General features: G+C 46.3%; 15 protein-coding genes across 15 annotated transcripts; 3 read left to right on the top strand and 12 right to left on the bottom strand.

Annotated features, from left to right (window-relative positions):
* Positions 1-422: 422 nt before the first annotated feature.
* On the bottom strand, positions 423-752 carry TbgDal_IX7150 (conserved hypothetical protein, unlikely; the record flags this gene model as incomplete). The annotated part of the gene is made up of 1 exon (XM_011778603.1): positions 423-752. The coding sequence occupies one exon, from the start codon at positions 750-752 to the stop codon at positions 423-425; it is 330 nt and encodes a 109-aa protein (XP_011776905.1).
* A 315-nt stretch (positions 753-1067) lies between these two features.
* Positions 1068-4895, bottom strand: TbgDal_IX7140 (structural maintenance of chromosome 1, putative; the record flags this gene model as incomplete). The annotated part of the gene is made up of 1 exon (XM_011778602.1): positions 1068-4895. One exon carries the CDS (start codon positions 4893-4895, stop codon positions 1068-1070), a length of 3828 nt encoding a protein of 1275 aa, XP_011776904.1.
* A 580-nt stretch (positions 4896-5475) lies between these two features.
* Positions 5476-5877, bottom strand: TbgDal_IX7130 (hypothetical protein, unlikely; the record flags this gene model as incomplete). The annotated part of the gene is made up of 1 exon (XM_011778601.1): positions 5476-5877. The coding sequence occupies one exon, from the start codon at positions 5875-5877 to the stop codon at positions 5476-5478; it is 402 nt and encodes a 133-aa protein (XP_011776903.1).
* Positions 5878-5916: 39 nt separating this feature from the next.
* TbgDal_IX7120 (hypothetical protein, conserved) lies at positions 5917-6570 on the bottom strand (the record flags this gene model as incomplete). The annotated part of the gene is made up of 1 exon (XM_011778600.1): positions 5917-6570. One exon carries the CDS (start codon positions 6568-6570, stop codon positions 5917-5919), a length of 654 nt encoding a protein of 217 aa, XP_011776902.1.
* Positions 6571-7020: 450 nt separating this feature from the next.
* Positions 7021-7353, top strand: TbgDal_IX7110 (hypothetical protein, unlikely; the record flags this gene model as incomplete). The annotated part of the gene is made up of 1 exon (XM_011778599.1): positions 7021-7353. The coding sequence occupies one exon, from the start codon at positions 7021-7023 to the stop codon at positions 7351-7353; it is 333 nt and encodes a 110-aa protein (XP_011776901.1).
* Positions 7354-7599: 246 nt separating this feature from the next.
* TbgDal_IX7100 (hypothetical protein, conserved) lies at positions 7600-9561 on the bottom strand (the record flags this gene model as incomplete). The annotated part of the gene is made up of 1 exon (XM_011778598.1): positions 7600-9561. The coding sequence occupies one exon, from the start codon at positions 9559-9561 to the stop codon at positions 7600-7602; it is 1962 nt and encodes a 653-aa protein (XP_011776900.1).
* A 207-nt stretch (positions 9562-9768) lies between these two features.
* Positions 9769-10134, top strand: TbgDal_IX7090 (hypothetical protein, unlikely; the record flags this gene model as incomplete). The annotated part of the gene is made up of 1 exon (XM_011778597.1): positions 9769-10134. The coding sequence occupies one exon, from the start codon at positions 9769-9771 to the stop codon at positions 10132-10134; it is 366 nt and encodes a 121-aa protein (XP_011776899.1).
* A 412-nt stretch (positions 10135-10546) lies between these two features.
* On the bottom strand, positions 10547-11515 carry TbgDal_IX7080 (hypothetical protein, conserved; the record flags this gene model as incomplete). Its single annotated transcript, XM_011778596.1, has 1 exon — positions 10547-11515. One exon carries the CDS (start codon positions 11513-11515, stop codon positions 10547-10549), a length of 969 nt encoding a protein of 322 aa, XP_011776898.1.
* Positions 11516-11787: 272 nt separating this feature from the next.
* Positions 11788-12180, top strand: TbgDal_IX7070 (hypothetical protein, unlikely; the record flags this gene model as incomplete). Its single annotated transcript, XM_011778595.1, has 1 exon — positions 11788-12180. The coding sequence occupies one exon, from the start codon at positions 11788-11790 to the stop codon at positions 12178-12180; it is 393 nt and encodes a 130-aa protein (XP_011776897.1).
* Positions 12181-12459: 279 nt separating this feature from the next.
* On the bottom strand, positions 12460-13908 carry TbgDal_IX7060 (membrane transporter protein, putative; the record flags this gene model as incomplete). The annotated part of the gene is made up of 1 exon (XM_011778594.1): positions 12460-13908. The coding sequence occupies one exon, from the start codon at positions 13906-13908 to the stop codon at positions 12460-12462; it is 1449 nt and encodes a 482-aa protein (XP_011776896.1).
* A 645-nt stretch (positions 13909-14553) lies between these two features.
* Positions 14554-16065, bottom strand: TbgDal_IX7050 (conserved hypothetical protein, conserved; the record flags this gene model as incomplete). Its single annotated transcript, XM_011778593.1, has 1 exon — positions 14554-16065. One exon carries the CDS (start codon positions 16063-16065, stop codon positions 14554-14556), a length of 1512 nt encoding a protein of 503 aa, XP_011776895.1.
* A 303-nt stretch (positions 16066-16368) lies between these two features.
* On the bottom strand, positions 16369-17880 carry TbgDal_IX7040 (conserved hypothetical protein, conserved; the record flags this gene model as incomplete). Its single annotated transcript, XM_011778592.1, has 1 exon — positions 16369-17880. One exon carries the CDS (start codon positions 17878-17880, stop codon positions 16369-16371), a length of 1512 nt encoding a protein of 503 aa, XP_011776894.1.
* A 303-nt stretch (positions 17881-18183) lies between these two features.
* TbgDal_IX7030 (membrane transporter protein, putative) lies at positions 18184-19695 on the bottom strand (the record flags this gene model as incomplete). The annotated part of the gene is made up of 1 exon (XM_011778591.1): positions 18184-19695. One exon carries the CDS (start codon positions 19693-19695, stop codon positions 18184-18186), a length of 1512 nt encoding a protein of 503 aa, XP_011776893.1.
* Positions 19696-21634: 1939 nt separating this feature from the next.
* On the bottom strand, positions 21635-24646 carry TbgDal_IX7020 (hypothetical protein, conserved; the record flags this gene model as incomplete). Its single annotated transcript, XM_011778590.1, has 1 exon — positions 21635-24646. The coding sequence occupies one exon, from the start codon at positions 24644-24646 to the stop codon at positions 21635-21637; it is 3012 nt and encodes a 1003-aa protein (XP_011776892.1).
* Positions 24647-24995: 349 nt separating this feature from the next.
* TbgDal_IX7010 (DNA repair protein RAD2, putative) lies at positions 24996-27236 on the bottom strand (the record flags this gene model as incomplete). The annotated part of the gene is made up of 1 exon (XM_011778589.1): positions 24996-27236. One exon carries the CDS (start codon positions 27234-27236, stop codon positions 24996-24998), a length of 2241 nt encoding a protein of 746 aa, XP_011776891.1.
* Positions 27237-27307: the final 71 nt, after the last annotated feature.

Here is a 27307-nt window from a genome sequence, read left to right as displayed (position 1 = left end):
AGGAAATGAGCTTCAAAAAGAAGTAATTGTACTCAAAAACAGTTCACATACATATATTCCTTTCTCCCACAGCATTTACTCATCGGCGCGCTGTAGTTATTATTGGCTCCACCAGCCCGCGACAACTCCATCAGTTGTTGATGGTGTTGTTTCTTTTACGAATGGAACATAAGCATGTATACACACAGACGTCTGCAAATACATGCACGTATACCTTTACTTTTGTTTTTTATTTGCTTAGACAGATAATAGTTAGATGCCGTGCGTGACCATGTTCTTCCTTCCTTGAGTCCTTGTAGCAAAAAGTCAAAGGAGTTGCAGTCGTTTCAGTGGAGGGGTTCGGATTCCGTTTGCTCATCAACAGTTGAGGAAACCAACCATAATCCATCACATAACCAAGGAGGGTAAAAATAACCTCAACTTCAGAGGAACAAGGAGTAAAAAAAGAAAAAGGAAAGAATCGGAAACGAAACAAGAAAAAACAAATAGCTAGAGAAATGTGCGCATGCACAGTAACTGTCACAAATTAGAACGTTAAAAAAGTCAACGTGGCCACGCGCCAAGATATTATTCTTGCAGGCCTCGGCCCCCCCAATATATATATATATATATAAACAGACATAAACACACAAACAACACACACGTCTTTCGCCGCTACCACCTCCAAGGGATAAAAAGGAAAAATCTGTAAGGTACCAGTAAAACGGCATGTTAAAAGAGGGGAAATGCTTTTTTTTTATTAAAAAAAACATCAATTTTCTTCTTTCGAGGAAAACACCCACTATATTTCATTTCTCTTATATATATGTGTGTGGGTGTGTGCGCGTTACCACAATTCCTTTGGTAATCCTGGTGTTAAACGGTCCATACACAGGCACATAAACACACACACACACACACATAAGAGATATATATATATATATATATATACTTTCTATAGCCAGTCTGTTACTCTATGGTATTCTGTCTTTTTCACTCTGCTCTTGTCCTACTCCGTCCCAAGCCGAGGGAAAACGAAACAAAGAAAAGCAAAGGGCACAACGCTGGCATTACGTTTTGATCCGTCACTAATGATCATTTATGTGTTTATTGCCACCACCCACTACAAGGGGATAAGAACTGAGATCCATCGTAAGAATAGAGGAACTCCCCCTTTCCTTATCCTTCAGTACACCAACCAACATGTCAGCCATGTGGTACAGTTGGTCCATGAGGGAAATGACAATAAACTGCGTTGTGTTGCAGTTCTCTCGAGTATATTTCGCCAATCGTTGAACGTTTGCAGCGTCCAGTGCGGCATCCACCTCATCCAAAACAAAAAAAGGAGTTGGTGAGGTGGCATGTACGGCAAACAGTAGTGCGAGAGCAGCCATTGTACGCTCTCCACCAGAGAGACGTTCTATTTCTGTACACCTCTTCATTGGAGGTGTTGCGTTATAAAGGGTTCCCCCAAGGTACGGTTCATCCTCGTTCTCAAGGTTCAAACACGCGATACCATGCACAAGCCCATCGGAATCACTTTTTGTCAAACCCTTGTAGACATTTCCTACATGCACAGCTATTTTATTGTACGTTTCAAAGAAACGCTTGGTGCGGAGGTGCTTAACTTTCATGAGGTTCGAATCTATCTCTCTCACCCTCTTATGTACCGCATCGAATTGAGCATTGCACAACGCTAGCTTTGCCTCACAGTCAACTACGCGTGTCGCCGCCCTCAGGTTGGGTCCCAGAGACTCAACTGTACGTTGAAGAGTTTCCAGTAAAGAGGCTGTGCGCTGTTTGTACTGCGACAACTGCGCGTCATTAGCGGCAACAAGCCGAAGATTTTCTGAGAGTACAGAGAAGTCAATCATAACACGTCCGTCTTCAGCTGCCGCTTTCAAAGCAGGGCGTCGGTCCTGTTGTTGGGATTGTTGTGAAGGATCAGGGGTGTCGGCCTCAATGAGGGCGAAGGGTTCGCTGAAACTGAGATCATCCGCATCAGAAGGCCGCAACCGTTTCTTACCAACTGCATCTACAGGTTTTAAGAGGATGGGTACATTTTCCATTTGGCAACGTCGCACAACATTCATTCGTTGTAAGCGAAATGTTTCGCAACCAGCCTCAAGAATCCTCACAACTTGACGAACTTGCCTCAACTTCTGCCTTTCATCCTCCTGTCTGCGATCCTGTTGATCCCGCCTCTCTTTCAGCTTCATGAGATCTCCCCTCAGCTGCACCACACGAGCACCCGTCTCATTCACCTTAACCTCCTTCTCCTTGACCACTTTTTTGGTAGCTGTTAGTTCTGCCTCACATTTTTTGATGAGTGATTCGATCTCTTCACACTCAGCACGCAGATCCTTAGAACCAAAGGTCACATGCCCATGATTTGAGTTAAGTGATAGCTCAAGTTTCCCAATCAGCATCAATAGCGTTTGGCGTTGCTCCTCACGCTCATTTGCACGGCGCAAGTCATTCTGTTCATATTCCAACAAGTTCGGAATATTCACACGCTTCTGAAAATCACCAAACAGCTCTTGTTCTGCACGCTTGATGGCTGCTAGGCCCGCCTCCAATTCCTTCTCACACCTCTTAAGACCCTCCTCGTATGAAGCGCGACGCTCTTCTACTGCGTGTAGTTCGGCCTCTTGCTGCTTCACCTTCTGACGCAGGCCCTCGACCTTACTTCGTGCCCTTTCAATCTCTTCCTTCACAGCTTTTTGGCGCTGCTCTGTAAATCTCAAACCCTCCTGCATGCCTTGCAGTTCATGGCGAAGCTGGGAAAGCTCAGATTCGAACCAACCGTTGGTTCCTTCAATCAAACGTTTTTGTGCTGCGCGCAGGTCCTCATACTTCTTTTTATCCCATTTCTGCGCACGCGAACGTGTGGCTGCAAGTCCGCCTTGCACAACACCATTACGCCTGAGAACGGTACCGTCACAAGTCACAACTTTGAAACGCTCCCCACTGCTCTGCCCATACGCGATGCGTCGGCCTTCCCCCATGGTATCACAGACGAGTGTTTGGCCAAGGGCGTAGCGCACGGCAGCCTCTATGGAAGCATCAAAGCAAATGACGTCGACAACAGGTTTACAGGTACCACCAAGCGTGCGTAACCTGTCATCAACTGCGCTCCCATTAACGGAGTTGAGAGGCAAGAATGTCAACGGCGGCAGACGCCGTTCCTTTAGATACCGCACGCATGCATGTGCAGTCTCACTGGTATCGACAACGACGGCCTCAAGGTTTTTTCCGAGTGCCACCGTTACGGCGTGTCTGTATTTATTGTTGGGAATTGTGCAGAGATCGACAAGTCGGCCGCGGACGCCGTGAAGAACCTTTAGCTCTTCCAACGCTTCCGTTACTTTGGCTTCACGTTTGTCGTTTTCTTCGATGAAGTGCAACTCGCCAAGTTGGGCATTTATCTTTTCAAGCTCCACTTCGGCTTCCCTGTTGCGCCTCTCTGCATGGGTAATTTCTGCCTGCTTCATTGCAGAGTTCTTGGAAAGCTCTTTGGCCCGCTCCCGCAGTTCCTCCTGACGCTGTTGAAGTTCTGTTATGAGAGCATCGCTCCTCTGCACCTCCACCAAGAGATTGTCCCTCTGCATTGTAATATTCTCTATTGAAACGAGGCACTGCTTTTTCCCTTCACTCATGGATTGCTGCTCACCTCTCACCCTATCCACCTGCTGGCGAAGAGTGCTGGTTTGACACCTTGATGCTACCCGGAGCCTTCCATACTCCTTCAGTTGCTCCTTATTTAGTGCATCACTCAATGACGTATAATTCTTATCCTCTTCTTTGCAGCGCCCGTCGAAAGCAGCAAGCAGCGCCTTTTGTTTGCGTATCTCCTCTTCAATTCGCTCTTTCTGCCGCGACCGATTCTCCTCGTTTGCCAAAACGCTTTCCATTTTTCGTCTTTTTTCATCATGGCTACGTTTCAAGTGCTCCAAACGGACCATGGCATTGTCAAGGCTACTTCGTAAATTTCGCAGGTCACTGATATCCTTCCTATTCTGGTTTATTTCCTCCAAGTAAGACTTATTCTTTTCAGCGTACGTGCGCTTCATCTCCTCCGCATCCTGTGCCGATGTAAAGGTTTTCATAAGCTTTTCCAGCTCCGCACTCTGCAGTGCGAGCTGCCGTTTCTGCTTTCTAATACGATTCTCAATGCTTAGGAGCTCAACAAGTGCTTCATTGCACCTCTCTTCAGAAATACGCTTCATTGTTTCGCTGTACTTTTCCGTCTCCTTCTTTTGATCACGAGCAACGGTTAATGCAGACCCCGCCTCCCGTCTCGCAGCTGCGGCTTTGGCGAGCTCAATTTTTGCCAGCTCCCCTGTTTTCTTCAAACGGTCATACTCCTCCTTGAATTCAATGCTTCCACTTACACGCTCCAAAAATTCTGTTAACTCCTGGGCCTTCTTCTTTGAGACCGATTGCACTTCATTTTGAAACACCAAAAAGTTGTTAACGCGAGGGCCGATGTTAACTTTCCTCAGTGCCGACACGAAGTCTTCTTCGCCAACTGGCTTCCCGTTAACTTTGTGCTTAATACGCCCTGCACTGTCCACAATGCGGGTGAAGGACGTTTCGGGCATATTGTCACTTCCACCGTTTTTAACACCAACAATAGATGAACCAATCGAATCTGCTCGACTATGCCGAAGCACAACAGTAACGAAACATTCCCTCTGCTGCGCGCCACGGTGAATAAAATCTGTTGGGCTTCCGCCACGTAGCGTCGCTGTGGAGTTGGAACTTAGCACAAAACACAACGCATCCATAAGGTTTGACTTCCCGGAGCCATTGGGGCCAACAATGCATGTAAAGTCTTTCAAGGGGCCAATTGTCACGTGACCCGAATAACTTTTGAAGTTGAACAACTCCACGCGCTCTATCCGCGACGACATCACTGGGCTGAAGCTATCTTTGACTTTTTACAAAATATATATATATATTCGTGTATATGTATGGATGTGCGCTTGTACTTTATTCGATTTGGCCACGGAACCCTGCCTTAAATTGCCTATTGACGAATGCTTGCTTCTTACTTTGGCCTATTCGTATTATTGCTCTTTTTTAGGGGAGAAACCACCAGCATGAAGAGCATTCAACAAGTTTTTGACAAATGAGAAAAAGAAAAAAAAGAATAAACGGAAGGGGTGAAATCCAAAAGCAACAACTCATTAAAGTGACATTTGAAAAGGGATAAACTTAATTTTAAAAAATTAAAGGTGGGGTGCATTCTTGAGTTGCTTAATACCACAACTCGCTTGGATTCGAAATAATTACTAATTGGTTATATATATTTTTTCTTAATTATTTCACTCAAGGGGACAACAACAACAACTCAAAGGAGGGTGAGAAAGGCAGAGTGGTTCATATACTCCCCTTCCCCTTCTCCTACTCCCACTATTTTACGTTTATTCGATTATAATATAACACCATTTTTCTTCGTTTACGCACTACATCACTGGTGCGACCAGTAATCTACAGATGATACCTTTTGTAAAGGTATAGCTTCATCTTTCCCTCCCCCTTCACATGCATTCCCTCGTCATGTGATTCATTCAGTTTAATTTCTTCCTTCTTTACATTCCATTTTTTTTTTCCTTGCTGTTGTTGCTTTTGCCTCGTCTTTTGGGAGTTGGAAGGTCCCATCACAAGGTACAACAGAACGTATCGAATGAACAGAAAAAAACATCGAATCAAACACAACTCAAGTGTGAGCGGGAGAATCAACACTGACAAACGAACGAACAAACAGACAAATGCATCACAATCAGCAACACCGACATTACCTCCAATGGTAAAATCATGTGAGGTTTCACGCGTTGTGTAATTTCCACCTGCACATGTTCCTCCATCTCCAACACACACACACACACACATATACACAGACGTGGACGGATGTATAAGCTATAAAGCATATTAAAAGGTATCGTTAACACGATTCATCACGGCGCGTACACGCGTGTAAACCTTCGTTGCAGGACTGCCACGAATGAGGTCGCAGAGGGCGTCCCTCGCTACGCGAATATTTTGTGTTGTTCCCATAATACAAATGTGCGTATCTGCAATGACAATACGTGTGCGGGTCACGTTCTCAATGGTGTGCTTCGTCTTTCCATGTGATCCACTCATGCGGCCGATGCAACGAGAGAGATTATCACCTTGCAAATTAGCCCGTACATCCTTCACCTCAAATCCCTCGATGTACACGTCATCCATACGTAAAAGCGCAACAGCATCCTTAACATCAAACCCAGCAACCACCGCCTTTACAAAGTCTTCGGCCTTTTGCAGAAGTGCCTTACTTCCTTCATTTCCTGCTGCTTCCACTGTAGCTGGGCACGTACGGAGCTCTACACTGCGTCCCCGTAAGTTCATGCGAATCTCCAGCTTGCACTGCTCTACAATGGGCGTGTACACATCCATCCAAACTTTCTTAAGTGCAGGGAAACGGTGGTGTGGCACCTTCACAGTGCGCATTTCACGCTTAAAGGGTTCGTCATTACCGTTGCTGCCTGTCATGGTGTTGTTAGATTTTCTCTTACCCGCCACGGCAGCAGCTGCTGAGAGCATTTAACCTAAGATGCACGTCACTTCAATACCGAGTATCGATAAAATGCAAATAAATGGGTAAGTAAACGATAACAGAGCGAGAATGAGGCCATAGCATGAAGGGTAAGGATGAACAAACACACGCACACACACATATATATATATATATTTATTTATTTATTTATCTAATAATATACGAAGAGGGCAAAAGAAGTTATGTGGACTTAAGGGGGTGAAACACCAAACATAAGTGGCAAAATTGAAACTACGGCAACCGGCGTTGAAGTGATGAGTGAAAAATGGACCCTCAACAAATAAATGTGAGTTCGTATTTGTATTATATATAGGTGCATGCACACGCACGCATATATATGAGTATGTGAGTGACCTATTAGGTGTTGGAAGAAACACGACACACAAATCTATACACAGAGGGGAAGCTAAGGGGCGCAAAAGGTTTAATGATGGAACATGCAAAACGTACAACTCACCACCAAACAACAAAGAACTACAATAGGATTTTCCCGCTATGAAATCTACGTTAACAAAAAAAATAAAAAGCGAGGAAGGGGACACCGCATACGCACAACGATAAGCAACACGTCTAAAACTAAAACGAAAGGTCGAACCAACGGAGAACGAAGTAAAGAAACAGAAAGAAAAGAGCTAGCAGTGTTCGCTGTTGCCATACCGCACGTTCCCACAAGCGCAAGACGCACAAACAGAACTTGTTTCTTATCCACTACTCCATCCGTTGCTTCGAGTGAAGTGCTGGAGAAAATACAGCAGGTGACTGGAAAGTGAAATAGTGAGAAAAATGGGAATTGAAAGGGGTAGGTAAGTCATCAAATATATTCCTTGTTGCAAGGCAAAAACTTTTTAAAAACGTATGGTTTGTTGACTTTTCTAATTCACACGATTTGTTCTTCTTTATTTGTACGTACCGTTTCTATAGGGCACGCGTTGTACGAAGTTCCCCTCGTCATTGTCAGCACCTGTCACTTCGATGCAATTGCTTCACATGCACATACTCATCGTTACATTTATTTGCTAGTCTAGCGCTAAGCGAGCGATTTTCTTATTGTCCAGCTCACTCTCAAGATCACTGGTTGGTGCAGGATTATACTGCCTGCTTTCCCTCCTATCCAACACCACACTATTCCGTGAACTCACATACGAATCAGGTGGCGTAGATTGTCCTGCAGGTGACTTCTCACTGAGAACACCTGGCGATGTCGTATTGGCTTGAATGGGTGACCCCCGATGATGCGAGCTTGAATGGTTCTGCGAGTGTGTTGACGCCACATTTAAGGGTGAGTCAACTTCCCCACAGCGAAATGCAGAGGATGAGGACGGCGCCCGCTCATCCTCATCTGGAGATGTTTGTTTATTTTGGGTAACACTGTGCTTTGGGCTTGCGCTCTCACTGTTGTTAACACGACACTGCTCAGGTGTCGGGGAAGGCTCTTGTTGTTGCGGTGACTGCTGTGCCTCCCCCATACTGTAGGAGGGGGAGCAATTTCTGGGAGAATACGCTGACATGGGCGATGCGTCAGTGGTACTTGCGTGAACTGCCGGTGGACTATTTGTCCCCGCCCCGAACCCCGGAAGTCCACCACTGTACAGACTACGGCTTCCCATCATATGCGGGTGCTGAAATTCACGTGTGCCAGCGGAGGTTCCACCGTAAGGGAAGGGAAACTGAGGGGAATTACTTGAATTCATGGAGGTGGGTCTGCCACCATACCCATGATCCCCAACCCTGCCATGTGATGCACCGGAAACTGGTGGGGGAAACCTCCCATTTCCGTTGGCACCGCCGTATGAGCCGGCGTTGTGGGAAGCAAACAATTTTTGTAGTGCACCATTCATATACGCCATCTGACGGCCCATACGTGTCATATCACTCGCAAGACAATTGACAGTGTACTTCAAAGCTTTGATAGTTTCAGGCGAAGCCCCGTCACCTTCCACACCAGAACTTGATTTTCTCAGCGGGGTGTTATGACCGCCTTCACCGCTAATGGGGGTACTACCTTTAGCGATAGTGGTAAGTTGGTTACTCAATTGCTTAACAAGAGCACCTAAGTTATCTACGTCACCTTTCAGTGACTGCATCTCACTACGCCGCTTTGCATTTTCCTCCATTAAGTCACGTAACTCAGCCACCCAACGCACAGTGGTATCATTCATTGCCTCTAACGCACCATGCAGACGAGCAACTTGTTGCTGTGTTGAGCTCAACTCCTCCATCACCTGTTTGCTTTGGAGTCGAACCATCGCCTGGAGCTCATCGCGCAACCCGTCAACGTGCGCGTCAAGCTCCAGTAGTGAATTACGCACTAAGTCATGGTGGCGGCGAACGAGTTCATCTATGCGCCGATCCCCACGTTGTCGTTCCACCCGTGCCTCATTTTCCAGGGAGGCTATGGCGTCACGGACGCGCGTATTTTCCTGATTGCTCCGTGACACATGCTCTTGCAGTTCCCTTGCCAATTCTTCTACAGGGCGATCTACTGTACGTTTCATCCGACTAAACGCAGTTTGCAGCTCACTCACGCTACGCCTCGCGGTGTCAGCTGTCTCTCGCAGGGACTCCGTAAAGTCCAGTCGTGACCTCTGAGCATCATCAAAACGCTGCTGAATATTTAGGTTCAAGCTGCTAATTGTATCAGACAGCATTTGAGCAAATGACCCCCGGAGTTCCCCGACGCGCTCATCAATCATTCGTTTCATCGTTATATCCTCAGAAATATCATGACTTGAGGTGGGACCTGGAGGCAGAGAGACAGGTGGTGTTGTGTTAAGCGGAGTCGTAAAGGAGGTGTGGGAAACACCTCCAATGCGAAACCCGTCGTGCAAATTCCTCATCACAGAGCTTCGCGCCTCCATGTTTAGAAGTTGGCTTCGTTCCACTCCTGTACGGTCCATGATAGCTTTCATTTCCCTATTTATATGCTCAAGTCGCTGAGAAAAGTTATCTTCATCGCTGATGAAGGATGAAGTAAGCATGAAGGTGCCTCTTCACTTGTATCGCCTGCCGCGTATTTCCTCTCCTTCTCCCCAGCACCCAACGAAACCCACCAACCACTGCAGTGGTAATATCGCGTTCTTTTATTATTATTATTTTTTTGAAAGAAACCACCCGGAAAGGTGTGACCCCTTCTTCCTTCTTTTGCCTCACCTTTCAACAACGCTCCAGAATCACAAAAAATAAAAATGACAGCAGCAGGGGGAAAATGCGATATATGCATACAGGTAGATGTATGTATTAACCAACAGATCGCAGTTTGTTATTGTTATTATTCGTATTTGCATTGCTTACCAAAATATAAGGTGGTGCCACCGCATCATAGCGGGTTTCTAATACGCACGTACATGCTTTATCCAACTGGCACACTTATCACCCACCGCGAACGAAAATATATATGTATAGCATACATATTTTCCCGCCAATCCCTCGACCGATTAAAAGTAATATCCGAAAGACTAAATAAAATAAAACGCACCGAAAAAAAAATAATAATAATAATAATTAATGAAAACGATAAAACAAAGAAAAGCGCGTATGCGAACATAGAGTAGACAAAACGAACTTACAGCCGATCCTGTTTGCGGCAAGGCTAAACAAATAATAGCGCAGGTGGCTACGGTTCAATTGTACGGAGGCACACACAAAAACAAACAAAGATGGCACAACACAAATCTATATATTTATGGTCGTCCATTTATTTATGCGCACGGGTAAAAGACGGCCGCACGATTCAAAATAGTGGTAGAGAAGATCTAAAACCATGAAATGGTAGCGTGAGGAGAGGGTAGAAATAACAGTGATAATAACGATAATTATAATTATAGTGATGATGATGATGATTGTGACAACAATATCGAAGCCAAAGGAATACAATATGTACATATATATGTGTGTGCTAGTTCACGATAAAAACAAGCAACTTTAATAAAATGCTTAAAACATTGAAAAAGGTCCGTGGTGGTATTACCGACTCTTCTGTTCACTGCTCGCGCTGAGGCGATGCGCGCATTGGGTTTCACCATCAACCCCAATATCTGCTTTGGGGTACCACACGGGTGACGCAGGAAGTTTACACGCTTTAGAGCGATCATAGGCGTCACACAGGTATGACGAAAGTACCGGAGGAAACACTTTGGGAAACTCGTTACGGACATTTGGCGTCGACTTGGTATACCAAAAGACTACTTTTTGCTTCGTTTTCTCATCTACAGCAAACGAAGACAACTTCCAGAGGAAACTGAATGCAGAAGGCGCATTAACAAGAATTATCATCCCCAATCGTTCTGGAAAGTGATTTTGTATGGTCTTTATCACAGTTGTGCCTACACGAAGGTTGCTGTCCTTCATGTGAGAGTATGTTTCAAAGTCTGTAACAAACACCCACTTCTCCACACCCACTGGCATCAACTGCAAAAGGTGGTTGAAAGCGGATACGCAGTGAGGAATGGGATCCGAGCGATCAGGACCCCAGCGCATCGACATAAAGCAAACGGGCCGATGTTCTAAATCCCACCCTACAAACTGCATCATATGCCTATTGGGATTATTCAAGCATTTCTCACACACCCAATTAGCTACATCCTTCTCTTTCCACCACTTAGTTGTGTTGCGCAGCATCTCGAAAGACTTTTTAGCCTTGAAGTCGCAGGCAACAAGGTAACGAATGAGCGCCCAGTCGTCATGCATCCCTTCGTCATACCATTCAGTGCCCTGCACAGTCACCTTAAATTCAGCAAGTACGATCCTTTGCTTTTCTGAAAGCTCATCCAAGCGTTGCTGCAGCGTCTTTACAACTGGCGGCGGCCGCACTTTAGCCGCCTCCTCCTCTGAAGTGAGGAAATATGGGATTTGAAATCCTTCATTCTGGCGAGGAAACAAAAAAAAATCGGCTGGAAGCGGGTCCAGTGTCGTGCCGTCGCCCTTGCTACCCATGCGCAAAACCGAACCAATAAAAGATAAAAACAAAACACCTGGTCAATATTCCCGAAAAAACAAAAAGGTCGACTACAAACAAAAAAAAAATAGTGGAAACGAAGAAAACGAGAAGGGAACGAAACAAAACAAAGAATAAAGTGTTTGGTAAGTTTGCAAAACAATTAAAGAAGAGTAAACCATCACGAACGGTTTGAGCGACAACAAAAGAGGGAAGCAACGTAGCTTTACGAACAACACAGATCGTCACCGTTGAAGAGTGAACAAAGCAAATGACCACCGCGCCCTTATCCAGTACACAGATAGTCGGTAAGACCTTCCAAAATTCTGTAAACACAAAAAAATTGAAGGTAGCATTTTATGGCGGCGCTTCAGGTCACTCTTCTTTCTGTTACCACCTTTCTTTCTCTGTTTTATTCTTCCATATTTCTTTAGGTACCACGCTCGGCACCCGGTGTACGCCTTCCCTTTTCACTCCCCCCCCCACCCACCCATGTAACCGCACGGAAACAACTAACCTCCCTATGAAGGTAGTGTGTAGGTATCCTTTGCTTTTCTTTCTTTTAAAACAAAATATATATATATATGTTAAATCACCGCATACAAGTGGAATAAAACACTTCTATATACACACATACCAATGTATACACAAACAATATGTATAAGTGGAATGTGTGCATGTGCGTGCTCTAAACACACTTCTCGTCTCCTACACACACAAAAAAAAATACAAACAAGTCGTAGCGGTTCAAAGAAAAAATTGGGGGCGATAAGACACTGGAGGGAGCACCTAGAATGCAAAACAAGGGGGGAAAAAAAAGACAAAAGAACACAACAGAAGCGCGCGCCCAAAAACAAAAGGAACAAAGACAAAAACGTGGAAAAGGAGGCAAAAACAACAATATAACGAGGAAAGGGATGAAATTTATGGGGATGACGGAAGCCTATGTGAGTTCGTCCTCATCCACCAACGTGACTTCGACGAATTTCTTCATCTCGCACTCCTCCAAGTGGGGGCGCAGAGACGCCCAATCGATTCGGCAGAAGAGCACGTACAAATACGCCGGAATGCCAAACGCTGCGCAACTCGCAACCGGGCCTACCCAAAGTCCCACGACGCCGTAATGACGCGTAAATGCGAGATAAATACCTAACGGGGTGCCAATAATGGTCAAGCAAACAAAAACAATAGCGACGCCAACCAACTGGAGTCCACAACCACGCAAAATCGCTAAAAAATTCGACTGAACGGCGTCTAACACATGAAAAGTTAAAAAATAGGGAACCATATCCGAAAAGTGCTTTGAAATCCCATCTTCATGGGTAAAAATGCGTGGTATCCTGTCCCTGAACTTGTAAACCACCGCTGCGTTCAACAATGACACCACGAGAACCAGCACGGACGATAAAAGTGCATACTGCTTACCAAGATCAGGGTTTCCCGCGCCCAGGCTGTTCCCTACTAATACCGTTGCAGCGATAAATAGACCAGAAACAACACTCCAGCACAAGTTTGCTATCTGACTAGTCACGGCGTAAGCCCCAAGCTCCTCTGTACTTAGAAGTCCTGCACATAGTGAATTTACCTCCATTGCTGTCCACTCACTGAACGCCATGCCAAGTGAAGGAATAGCGAGTTTAAGCATTGGATACCAATTCCTGAAGGCTGCACTGCTCCATCCGCCCCACGTCCTAGTATGCAATCCAGACCATTTAAGGAAACAAACGAGGGCAATGTCCATCCCAAGCATTACGAATACCCACCCTAAAGCAATACCAGTATAACCAAATATATATACCAAAACACCTTCCACTATGGGATTTACAAGTGCTGCAGCCAATAGGGTTACGAACACGGGGTTGGACTGGTGCTGACTAGCATAATAACGGCGCAGGAGCTCCAACACCATAAAGAATGGGAGACCAAAAATTGCAATATGACAGAAGTGTCCCGCTCGCACAGCAACATCAGGTGGCTCCCCCAGTGCGTTCAACATACCCTCAACAAAGAGAAGGAAAACGGACAGGGGCACAACGAAAACCATCAAAATAAAGAACATTCGCTGTGCATATACCCCATACATGGTACTCCGCGGATTTTGGCCGTATGATTGTGACAGAAGTGTTTCCAGCGCCCCACACAACCCACTACCAAAAGCAAACCCGGTGGCGTTTAGAATACCGAGTGCAATTGACACCGCCCCTAGTTCATGAACGCCAATATGCCCCGCACAAATCAACATCACCACCATGAAACTAAACTGCGCAATCTGCGAAATCGACATTGGCATTGCAATCTTAAATAATTCCATCAATAGCACCGTTATTGGAGGGTGCCTCCCCACATTTGATATACCACTGACTGCTGCGAGGGTTCCTTCCATGGTCACCATTGTGAAGGTGAACTCCCCGTACGGAACAATTAACGGCAATCAACACCTCACCTACGTATATCCACCAGCCCTACCCCCTCAGCACTCGACTATAGGTGGGAGTTATCATATAACGACAATTGTGATTGTAAAAATTAAAAAAAAAAAACAGAACAGAAAAGGCGCTGACCTATGTACCATTCTCGTAGCAAGTTGACGCTAAGGTGATACAACATTGCTCACAACTGTAAAGGGGAATTTACAAGGTACTACTCAGATATATACACACGAGCATATACAGATGTATGTGTATGCGTGCATGCGCTCGTGGGTGTGCGTGCTCATGTATAAATTAATCAAAACGAAAAGGAAATAAAAACAACAACAACAACATCAACACTAATTAACAAAATTGTTACTCATAAACATATTACTAACACCAAACACGCATGTGGAAAAATTAAGCGTTGCAGCACAGCAACCACATTATCGGTCGTCCGCAAGTAATTCACAGCAAACAAATACAGTTCACGAACCGAAAACAAAGTCTACCAAAAATGGGGTCCAACCTGGCACCAGCAACACACTCTACGCAGAAACGAAAAAAGTTGACAACCCTACATAAGAAAAAAAAAAAGGCATATCACACACCCTTAGCGCTGCAACCTAATCCTTACTTCCAAGACTCTCAACAGCACCGTACATATCCTCTTCCAGTGGTGCATTGTTAACCGAAATAAACGGTTCCACCGCAAGGTCCAAGCTCTCCTGTTGTGGTTGCAACTTAGACCAGTCAATATACCAGTAAAGGAGATATATGTACAGGGGAACCCCAACAAACGTCACGCTACACAGCGGACCAATCCATAGGGCCTCAACACCCACACCCACGTAGAAGAAAAGAAAAAATGCAAGGGGAGCACCCACAACACAGAGAGTAACACCAATAATCACAGCGCCAATCTTCTGTAAACCACACCCACGCAGTATCCCCATTACAGTGCTCTGAAACGTGTCCACAGCATGGTAAGGGAATACAAAACGCATCAGCTTGCGATACACATGACCCACTTCCTTATCATCAGAAAAAAGAAGTGGTATCCGATCCTCGAACTTCCAGCACAACAGTATGTCAAGCATTGTTGTCACACCGACCATAACAATTGCTATGTTCGCTATCCGCTTCGCCAGCAGTGGTTTACCTTCCCCTATGGCATTCCCAATGAACACTGACACTATCAACATCGTGCCAGAGGCCACTCCCCAACAAGCACTAAATACCTGCACAGTAATAGAAAAAGCAGCGAGATCTGTGGGAGGCGCGAACCCGGCACAAGCCATTATGACTTCAAGTACCACCCACTCCACCATCGACATAGCCAAAGAAGGTGCAGCAAGGTTCACTAATGGCCTCAGGTTTTTTACTGCGTTAGAGTCCCAACCACCCCATGTTGTCACGTAAGTCTTGGTATAATATGTGTAGGCAACCAAAAGCACATCGGTAACAACGTACAGAAGAACCCACGCCATCGGTGAGCCATTAAAGCCAAACATACGAATGAAGAGGTGCTGCAAGATCGGATTAAGTATTGCACTACCAACCGCTACAGCTGAAAGGGGAGCTGTCTGGTGTTGACAAGAGAGGTAACGACTGATCAACTGGGAGAACTGCAATGCAGGAATGCCAAGAGCTGCAATACAGCAAAACCTCCCGGTGTAATAGACAACCTCTGGCCGCTCACCAAGAGACTTCAGCAGTACGTCAATGTATATCACTGCAATACCTATGGGAATGCTAATGACTAATAACATCACCGCCATCCGCTGAGTATAGGTGCCGTAGAGGTACATGGTGCCCTCACCACCACGGGACTGAAATACTCCATATGTCTGTGAGAGCACAGTTTCCAACGCACCGCAAAGTCCCGCAGAAAAAGCAAATGCAGTTGCGTTGAGCATTCCAAGTGCAAGCGACACCCCACCGAGCTCTTTCACGCCAAAATGCACACCAATCATTGAAATAACGACCATGTTTATGGAAAACTGAGCTAGAGTCGCCACCATGAGGGGAGTCCCAACGAGTACGAAACGCTTCACGAGAGTTAACGTGGAAACATCATCTGAGGAAGCTTGTGGTAAAATAACTGGCACACCATCGTCTTCCATAGTGCCAATCATCGTTACTCCGATTTCGTTTAGCTCCAGTGCCGAGCTCTGTGGGTGTATCTACATAGTATAGGAAATAACAAACAGAAAATACAGGTAAGGAGCGTATTCGGCAGGGCACAAGATATAGCACTACATACAGCATGAGACACTCTGAGAAGCTTACTGAAATACCGTGCGTCACACTCCGCTTACGCAGCAAAGAAAAATTTAAAGCATAATAACAACAAAATGATTAGAAAAGGCACAAGGCAACAGGACATCCATATCGGAAGGAACACAACTCAGCATATCACACACCCTTAGCGCTGCAACCTAATCCTTACTTCCAAGACTCTCAACAGCACCGTACATATCCTCTTCCAGTGGTGCATTGTTAACCGAAATAAACGGTTCCACCGCAAGGTCCAAGCTCTCCTGTTGTGGTTGCAACTTAGACCAGTCAATATACCAGTAAAGGAGATATATGTACAGGGGAACCCCAACAAACGTCACGCTACACAGCGGACCAATCCATAGGGCCTCAACACCCACACCCACGTAGAAGAAAAGAAAAAATGCAAGGGGAGCACCCACAACACAGAGAGTAACACCAATAATCACAGCACCAATCTTCTGTAAACCACACCCACGCAGTATCCCCATTACAGTGCTCTGAAACGTGTCCACAGCATGGTAAGGGAATACAAAACGCATCAGCTTGCGATACACATGACCCACTTCCTTATCATCAGAAAAAAGAAGTGGTATCCGATCCTCGAACTTCCAGCACAACAGTATGTCAAGCATTGTTGTCACACCGACCATAACAATTGCTATGTTCGCTATCCGCTTCGCCAGCAGTGGTTTACCTTCCCCTATGGCATTCCCAATGAACACTGACACTATCAACATCGTGCCAGAGGCCACTCCCCAACAAGCACTAAATACCTGCACAGTAATAGAAAAAGCAGCGAGATCTGTGGGAGGCGCGAACCCGGCACAAGCCATTATGACTTCAAGTACCACCCACTCCACCAACGACATAGCCAAAGAAGGTGCAGCAAGGTTCACTAATGGCCTCAGGTTTTTTACTGCGTTAGAGTCCCAACCACCCCATGTTGTCACGTAAGTCTTGGTATAATATGTGTAGGCAACCAAAAGCACATCGGTAACAACGTACAGAAGAACCCACGCCATCGGTGAGCCATTAAAGCCAAACATACGAATGAAGAGGTGCTGCAAGATCGGATTAAGTATTGCACTACCAACCGCTACAGCTGAAAGGGGAGCTGTCTGGTGTTGACAAGAGAGGTAACGACTGATCAACTGGGAGAACTGCAATGCAGGAATGCCAAGAGCTGCAATACAGCAAAACCTCCCGGTGTAATAGACAACCTCTGGCCGCTCACCAAGAGACTTCAGCAGTACGTCAATGTATATCACTGCAATACCTATGGGAATGCTAATGACTAATAACATCACCGCCATCCGCTGAGTATAGGTGCCGTAGAGGTACATGGTGCCCTCACCACCACGGGACTGAAATACTCCATATGTCTGTGAGAGCACAGTTTCCAACGCACCGCAAAGTCCCGCAGAAAAAGCAAATGCAGTTGCGTTGAGCATTCCAAGTGCAAGCGACACCCCACCGAGCTCTTTCACGCCAAAATGTTTTCCGATGATAGCCATCATAACGGCATTAAGCGTGAACTGAGCTAGAGTCGTGACCATGAGGGGAGTCCCAACGAGTACGAAACGCTTCACGAGAGTTAACGTGGAAACATCATCTGAGGAAGCTTGTGGTAAAATAACTGGCACACCATCGTCTTCCATAGTGCCAATCATCGTTACTCCGATTTCGTTTAGCTCCAGTGCCGAGCTCTGTGGGTGTATCTACATAGTATAGGAAATAACAAACAGAAAATACAGGTAAGGAGCGTATTCGGCAGGGCACAAGATATAGCACTACATACAGCATGAGACACTCTGAGAAGCTTACTGAAATACCGTGCGTCACACTCCGCTTACGCAGCAAAGAAAAATTTAAAGCATAATAACAACAAAATGATTAGAAAAGGCACAAGGCAACAGGACATCCATATCGGAAGGAACACAACTCAGCATATCACACACCCTTAGCGCTGCAACCTAATCCTTACTTCCAAGACTCTCAACAGCACCGTACATATCCTCTTCCAGTGGTGCATTGTTAACCGAAATAAACGGTTCCACCGCAAGGTCCAAGCTCTCCTGTTGTGGTTGCAACTTAGACCAGTCAATATACCAGTAAAGGAGATATATGTACAGGGGAACCCCAACAAACGTCACGCTACACAGCGGACCAATCCATAGGGCCTCAACACCCACACCCACGTAGAAGAAAAGAAAAAATGCAAGGGGAGCACCCACAACACAGAGAGTAACACCAATAATCACAGCGCCAATCTTCTGTAAACCACACCCACGCAGTATCCCCATTACAGTGCTCTGAAACGTGTCCACAGCATGGTAAGGGAATACAAAACGCATCAGCTTGCGATACACATGACCCACTTCCTTATCATCAGAAAAAAGAAGTGGTATCCGATCCTCGAACTTCCAGCACAACAGTATGTCAAGCATTGTTGTCACACCGACCATAACAATTGCTATGTTCGCTATCCGCTTCGCCAGCAGTGGTTTACCTTCCCCTATGGCATTCCCAATGAACACTGACACTATCAACATCGTGCCAGAGGCCACTCCCCAACAAGCACTAAATACCTGCACAGTAATAGAAAAAGCAGCGAGATCTGTGGGAGGCGCGAACCCGGCACAAGCCATTATGACTTCAAGTACCACCCACTCCACCAACGACATAGCCAAAGAAGGTGCAGCAAGGTTCACTAATGGCCTCAGGTTTTTTACTGCGTTAGAGTCCCAACCACCCCATGTTGTCACGTAAGTCTTGGTATAATATGTGTAGGCAACCAAAAGCACATCGGTAACAACGTACAGAAGAACCCACGCCATCGGTGAGCCATTAAAGCCAAACATACGAATGAAGAGGTGCTGCAAGATCGGATTAAGTATTGCACTACCAACCGCTACAGCTGAAAGGGGAGCTGTCTGGTGTTGACAAGAGAGGTAACGACTGATCAACTGGGAGAACTGCAATGCAGGAATGCCAAGAGCTGCAATACAGCAAAACCTCCCGGTGTAATAGACAACCTCTGGCCGCTCACCAAGAGACTTCAGCAGTACGTCAATGTATATCACTGCAATACCTATGGGAATGCTAATGACTAATAACATCACCGCCATCCGCTGAGTATAGGTGCCGTAGAGGTACATGGTGCCCTCACCACCACGGGACTGAAATACTCCATATGTCTGTGAGAGCACAGTTTCCAACGCACCGCAAAGTCCCGCAGAAAAAGCAAATGCAGTTGCGTTGAGCATTCCAAGTGCAAGCGACACCCCACCGAGCTCTTTCACGCCAAAATGTTTTCCGATGATAGCCATCATAACGGCATTAAGCGTGAACTGAGCTAGAGTCGTGACCATGAGGGGAGTCCCAACGAGTACGAAACGCTTCACGAGAGTTAACGTGGAAACATCATCTGAGGAAGCTTGTGGTAAAATAACTGGCACACTATCGTCTTCCATAGTGCCAATCATCGTTACTCCGATTTCGTTTAGTTCCAGTGCCGAGCTCTGTGGGTGTATCTACATAGTATAGGAAATAACAAACAGAAAATACAGGTAAGGAGCGTATTCGGCAGGGCACAAGACATAGCACTACATACAGCATGAGACACTCTGAGAAGCTAACTGAAATATCGTGCGTCACTCAACGGAAATGCGCACATTATTTCGTTTCATTGTCAAGTGGCACGCAGTAAGGTCGCGGAAACGTTTTTTAGTTACGGAAGCCTAGAAAAGAAAAAAAGAAATGAATATCGGAATTCAACACGGTGACAGCAAAAAAGAAAATATTTCTTCTTCAGACGGTGGAAAACATCTAGATTTGGTGGTAGAAGGTAGTGTGGCCACATCGGTCGACCATATTGATGAACAACACCGTTACTACTTATCTTAGCGAAATCTCCCTTCGTGCGCAAACACAACCATTATCACACATAGTTGTTTGATGTTCCAGATGTGGAGAGAATATTATGCATCATCCTTACACCATTACATTCCTACATATAACCCCAAATACACACTTCTTCCTCCCCGTGGTTTATTATTTTTTGTTTTGTTTTCAATCAGAACCATTTTCTTAATGACTTTCTTTTGGGGCATCATCCCTTCTCTCTTCCCTTTCTTCCCCCCTCCCTAATATCAGTTTTACGTGTGATTTGGCGGTTGGTGAAATAGCGAGGGCAAGGAGCGATGATCCAGGGATGAATTTGTGTGAAATAAGGGGAATATTATAAACACAACACTTTATCCCCGTTTGCATCGGGTTTTATATGGCAAAAAAATAATAAGTGAATGAGTGAAGACAAATAACAAAAAAGCGGGAGGTGCTATAAGAAGAGTGAAGAGAAAGGAAGAAGTAACAAGAAGGAAATAACGCAACGAAAGCACACTGCTTTGCGCATGTGGCACTGACTTCACACTCCCTACGGCACATAATCTCTTCCACCCATCCCCCTCACGAACACAGTTTCTCTGAAGCCCTCTTATCTTAAGCCTTCTTCTTTCGATCACTTCTTGTTCTGTTTTGTCCGAGCAATCATTAAAAGCAGGACTGAAAGGGGAAGAAAAAAAAAAAGAAACACAGTTCTTTCAAATGATACATGCGTGTTTATGAACCTCAAACCACAGGGTACTTAGGCAAACTAACAGCGCACGTAAACAAACAAATGAACGTGACGAACTGGCACCCGCAATGTGTTATGATCCCTCAAGAGGAGTTGCATCATAGTGGCGTTTCAGTCACCATCATGTGCCCTCCTCTCCTTCACAGTTTTTCATATTCCTCCATGAAGCCCAACCAACCGCTTCACTCAAGAGGAGGAAAATACAACAAAGTTACACGAACACACACGCTGGTGACACTCGGACGCCAGAAAGGTGTGCGTGATAAGTGACGAAACAAAGAAAACAAGAAAAAGAAGAAAAATACAAAAACAAAAACAAAAAAGTTAGAAAGGAGACCGTAGAAGGAGGGGGTGGAAAACGCTCATATGTTTAACCCTTGAGACCACAAATCGCCTAAGCGTGTAGCACCTACATGCATCAGGCAACGATAACATAAAAATAATAGAATGGGGTTGTATTTGATGAAAAGTAAGGAAACCCCACGCATTATTGACCCCATCGCTCACTTGCTCCCGTCACACACATGCCGTCAAAGAATTTCCCAGATTTTGTTTCACATATCTGTCTACAGACGTAGTATTTCCTTTAAAAAATCGTGCGTGATCAGCAGCACCACCTCGGCTCGACACACGACGATCGCTATGGCCCCGTTACCTGAGTAATCTCCGCCAAAATTAATAAAACTCCTGTTCACTTCTTCGTACTGTAAATGGGGTCATCTCGGTTTCAGAGCCGCTGCTAAACAGCTGCACAAACTGAAAATCGTAAGCTCTCACACCCATCAAGTTTAAGCGGTCTTCCTCATGTGATCCAACATTTCTTCGAGACTCATCAAAAGGAGCTTTGCATCATTCGAAAACATAGAAAGGCTCAACGACAAGGCATGCAGTCCCTCTGAATCCTCTCCCGATATTGGCATAACGAAGTTATCCGATAACGACACAATGTTCTGACCAGAGATGCCCATGGAGTCTATTGAATTGAAGGTTTTCTTTCGAAGCAGCGGAAGGGCGGAACTCTTTATCCCGCTAGACCGTGCACATTCCGATATCGCCAAACCGGTCGCGTCACACGGAGGTGTCAAAGTTTCGGAGCGGTGAGATCTATTACCATTCCCATGAGTTAAGTTATTCATGCCATACTCCGCATTCACTGCCTTTGTGATAACCGCAATCATGATGTGGTTCTTCCGTAGACACAACTCCTCTACAGACTGCATGAAGTCTAAGACAGCTTGCATAAGTTCAGTTTGGAGTGCCGTAGTGGGGTTCCGCAACGCATAGCACATGAGGTCTACAAATCGATTAAAGGAACTGGAGGCATCCAGTGCGATGGGCTGCAGTGTGCGGAGAATGTGTCGCATCTCGGGTGTGTACGCCTTTTGACTTCGTAAAATCGACCAACTACACCACATTGACCTCAGTAGCCCCATCATGCGATTGAGAGTAAACGCCGTCCTTTCACATGCCTTCGTTGGATAGTGCACGAACAGCAGACCGCGCTCCTTCCGTGCGAAACCCTCAAATGGCACCGTGCGCTTAAGGCGCCGCGAGGTCTCGTTCAGCAGAGCATCAATCTCTTCCATGCAGCTATCCGTCGACACAATAAGTCGCTCACTGAAACTCAAGGTGAAGGCCCTTGAAGCCGATATGTTGGACCTTAGGACACTATCATTTCCGACTGGAGCGTTACTTGTGGGATCGTTGCTCCCATCGGCAAGTAAGTCAGTAGTCAGTGGTTTTGAAAACAGACCACACAATTTTGTAACGGCCTCACCAAACCTGATCAAGATGTTGATGCGCTTCTTCCGAAGTATGAGACTCGGGCTCAGTGGAAACACAGCCGCGCTTATGATGATATAAATGAGAATACCGAAGGTGATTTGGTTCATGCGAGACAAGGTGTCCTCCGTCGTCGTGGATTCCATTGTGTTCAAGGGTATTAGTACGAACATGGCGTAGACAACCAATATACCGTAATCTTTGTCAGTTCGAAAGAAGGTACCAATGAACATAAGTACGCACACGGATATAATTTTGTCTGTTGGAGTTGAGGAATACGTACCAGCAAAGAAACCTATAACAGTTCCCAAAATACAAGCTGTGAGACGTACCACCGACGCTTGCACCGCCTCTACGGGATTGCTACCAGAGACGAAGGCAATGATGCTAGGACCAGAAAGAGACTCCTTGTCAACGCCAATAAGGAGGGAGAAACCAACCGTGGCTATCATCGCCGCACTTACCTTTGCTGCTTCAATCAGCCGCTGTATCTCCCGTCGTCGAAAAGTTCTGAACAGCTTTAGCACGTATTCGATTTCCTCTTTAAAGGGTTCCCACACGACCTTCGCAACAACTACTTTCGCAGACGACATCCGAGACACCTCTACCTTGGACATATCACAACCAAATTGCGAGATAGTGTCGTGCGAATTAATTATAGTAAACATAAAGTACGTCATTAAGGGAACGAATTCCTCCAGCGTTTCGGGGCGGTGTTGGTAAAACAAATCGAGACGTGCAGCATTGAACTCGTGCTGAAGCTTCCTTGTCGCCGCACTTACGTCAGTGAAGAGCTCATCCAAATCGCTCACAGCCTTAATTGTGTGGGCAGAGGTGAGTGCGTCCATGAGCTTGTCAACAGATGCCGCGACATCTTTAATATGCGGGGACAAATGCTGGCCAAACGCGAGAGAACGCTCTGATTCGTCGATCACCCACGGCCTTCCCTCTACCATGTCAAGAACCTGAGAGAGAGCGATCAGATTCGTACGAAGACGCTCAAACAACTGGGCCTTAAACCAGCGCGCCCTCCGTGCATCACCGGAATCAAATAGAAACTCGTAAAACGAATGGTCTTGTTCAAGGTAGAATGTTTGTAATGCCTCATCAACGGTTGCAATCAGCATACGTACCTTTGTCATAGACATGTTCCGTTCAACATTAGAAGGTGACCAAAAACAGGACGTCATACCTGTAAAGGCAGCACCGGTGCAATTTGCGATCTCGCAGAGGGCCTTCTGCGCCCGTGTTTTGGAAAAGATGGGGTACGGTACAAACACTGCCAGGGCGCATAAAAGGGTTCCAATGCACCAGTCGGCCATAACACGCGAAGGGTACACCAAAGAACTGTCTGGTTTCACAAGGAGACCAATCATGCAGATGTTGAAGAGCAAAAGACAAACCCTACGCACCATATTCTCTGTGAATGTTGCGATAACGAAAAGCACCAACGTATAGTAGGCACACCACACACCGATATGGTTGCCGAGGCCGAGCGCCACCCCACACGTTGCAAAAGGTAACCAAATGCAGCCAGCGCGTAGCCATGTGAAAATGAAAGCAATCATCTCACCAACAGTGACCTTGGATGCCAAGACAATAGCAGAAAGAATGGACGTCGACGTCCCAAGAATATTGAGGGGAATGAATCCAACGACAAGCCCGACCGAGGGAAACACAGCGATCAACGTAACACGGAGAGCGAACTCCACCTGCCGCCAGAACTGCGGAGAGCGTAGAAACTCTAAAACCCTAACTTCCTTTCTCCCATCACTTTTGCGCAAAGACCACGGTACAGTCAAACTGCTGTTTTTACCGGGCCGATCTGAATCTTGAAGCGGCACGTACAACGGCAGGCCAAAACTGTCATTCCCTAGTTTCGTCCCGACACTATTATGAGCCGGGGGTAAATCCCTTGCTGGGGATGACCCAATATCGTCAATAACGAAGTTATCACCCGACGCGGGAGGACAGTTTTCTCGATAGGTTTTATCACCACCACCTTTAAGGGTTGTCATGGTGATTGCAAAAGTTTCTTTTTCCCCTCTGCCCACTTCAATACCCCTTTCCTTCTCTGTTTTATTCGGCTGTGCTTTGACCACGCTATATGCAAGTGTGTGTGACGACCCAAGATCGTTACCGAGGGGAAAGAGGGAAGGTTAATAACCGAAATAAGAATGATGCAACCAGTGTTTTTAACCTTGAAGTGGGAGTTCACCACGTCGCTTCTGTTATTTATAATATACAATATAATAATGATTTCTTTTGGAAGGATTGTACGGTCGCCGGCGCCCCGCCCTCCACCACTTTATATGAGATAGTTTCTCGCATAACCGCCACCACAAGCGCAGAAAAATTATTAACAACTCACGGATCACCCCTGGCTGCACGCAAATAGGAGAGGGCTTCCGAGAACTTTGGGGGCTGTTTTCTGAAAATTACCCGCTCACGATTTGGCAGTGGGCTGAAGAAATCTGTAAGTCGTCGTTGAGCAGAATCAGCGGGGTCTCCACTTGGTGGTTGACGGCGCTGGCACTCCCGTTGCGCATTCTCTAGCCGCTCGCCGCAGTATTTTTTGTTGAGAATCCCATGCATCGATGCGAACAAACGGAGTTTCGTCCAGTCAGGTTCTGCACAGACAAAAGGCCGCGTATCGGTGTTCACCGTAGGATTGAAATAGGCGTCCACCACGTGGCTTTCCGGAAAGGAATCAGCTAATTGCAATGTACTCCACTTCACGTAGTTCCGGTAGAACCGCGTTAATGGCACGTCCTCTCCCCAAGGGATACGTCGGCGCCTCACAGCGGAACACCAGCTGCTCAACATATCTCGGACCTGCTCGGCTCCGCCCTCCACAGAGTTTGTGGTTTGACGCCAAGTAGCTGCGATGACGTGCAAGCTCTCCAAAAGTGAAAGCCCGTTAACACCCTCTGCATAATCGCATCCAAGCAAAAGGGCAAGCGCAACAAGAACAACCTTGTCTACCCCACACGCCAACAAGTCGCTCTGGCGGTACGCGACCACATGCCGCCCTTTGGAGAAGAACCCACGGAGGACCACCGGTGCGCCATGTACAATGACGTCACTGTCTTCAGTGAAAACAGCATCCACAACACGTTGCTCATTTAAAAAGGCGCACTGCGCATCCGCTTCATTAGGACTCAAGACATACGGTATCCCACAGCAGTCGAGCAACTCGACGATCCCTAGCAATTCAAAGGGAACAACCTGTTTCTCTCTTACATGCTCCCGGGAGACGGACGGAACTTTCAAGGGTATCCCCGTGGTCTCCAGTGTCTCCGAAGAGGTGATGACAGAAGTATTGAGCAGTACTTCCTTTTCATCTTTCCTTAAGTTCCTGGATGGAACGACAACACCACCAAAGGGGTTGAATTCGCTCAAACCACACGATGTTTCTGTACAGTTATCCCGAGACTCGTCAACAATTCCGCCATCATCGGCAGATCCGAGGCCTCCAAGTAACTGCGTCCCCGGATACCACAGATGTGTTGAATCATTACATTGTGTGTCTGGCGTTCTGTCAGACGCTGCAAGACTTAATAAATCATCGCAGTCATTGTCCGCACACGACCAATAGTCTCCGCTACTCAACACTTCAACTTCATCGGAGGTGGACTCCTCCTCTTTTCCAAAAGACACATTATGATGGAAAGCATCGACAGTATGAGGGTCAGTTTTAATGGCATTATCAACAACGATAACCGAGCAACTACTGCTGCTCAAAATTTCGCAAACACTGTCACCACACTCCTCTTCCACCACAATGGCGGCACTTCCCACGCCTTCAACCAACACCGAAGACGACGAACTATTACCTGCTGAAGAACCCTGAATTGATTCAGCTTCCCCCCTAGTAGCACCCCCTAGTGCTCTGGAAACCTCTTCAGCCACCCGGCGAGGTCCCATAAATATCGAAGTGCTGGTGTACGCAAGCCTGTTATTCTCGTGGAATTTTTCAAAAGTCTTTCTTTGCTCCAAGAATATTTCGGCCTCACTCAAGAAAGAGTGTGTCAACGACCGTGAGACGACCTCTGGAGCCAAGCAAACCTCCCGAGGTCGTTTTTTTCGCCCTTTAGGTTGCAGCAAAATGGTTCCCGTTTCCACACAGCTTTCCCCCACGTCCTCATCGACGTCGTGCAACAAATCGGTTGGTGGCAAAGACTGGCGCAAAGGTTTCTGCAGTTTCTTACCACTTCCGGGAGATCGATACTTTCGAGGAAGCGAATGAACATCGAGTAAACCAGCACTCATCTGAGCAGCAATGAGTCGCCGGGCGTGGCGTGTCACCATCGCCCGCTCCAGAGCTTCACGATGCTGAGCCCTACGCCGTTGCTCCGCCCGCTTTGACATGGTGGAAGGCCCGTCAAAAACAAAAATCGGTTCGATTCCGTAGAACAGTAATTTGAGAATGCGCATGAAGAAACCTTCCAGGATTCGCTCCTCCACACTTTCACCAGGCTCACAGCTTGATCGAAACTGCGCTATCCATATGCTTGCGTCGATAGCAACGCGTTTGCCTTTCCAATCGGCGGGTTGCGTAACCTCACCGAAGGTGTCGAGGAGGCGCCACAGTCCATGGACACCCATTACCTACAACGGCTTGAAATAAAAAGCGAATAAGAAGTCATTCAAAGTGACTCCTTCGGCACATATGCATT

Source organism: Trypanosoma brucei, chromosome 9, assembly GCF_000210295.1.
Source record: "Trypanosoma brucei gambiense DAL972 chromosome 9, complete sequence".
Classification (NCBI taxonomy): Eukaryota; Euglenozoa; class Kinetoplastea; order Trypanosomatida; family Trypanosomatidae; genus Trypanosoma; species Trypanosoma brucei.
The sequence above is the reverse complement of the archived record's forward strand: the minus strand, read 5'-3'. Positions and strand labels throughout refer to the sequence as shown.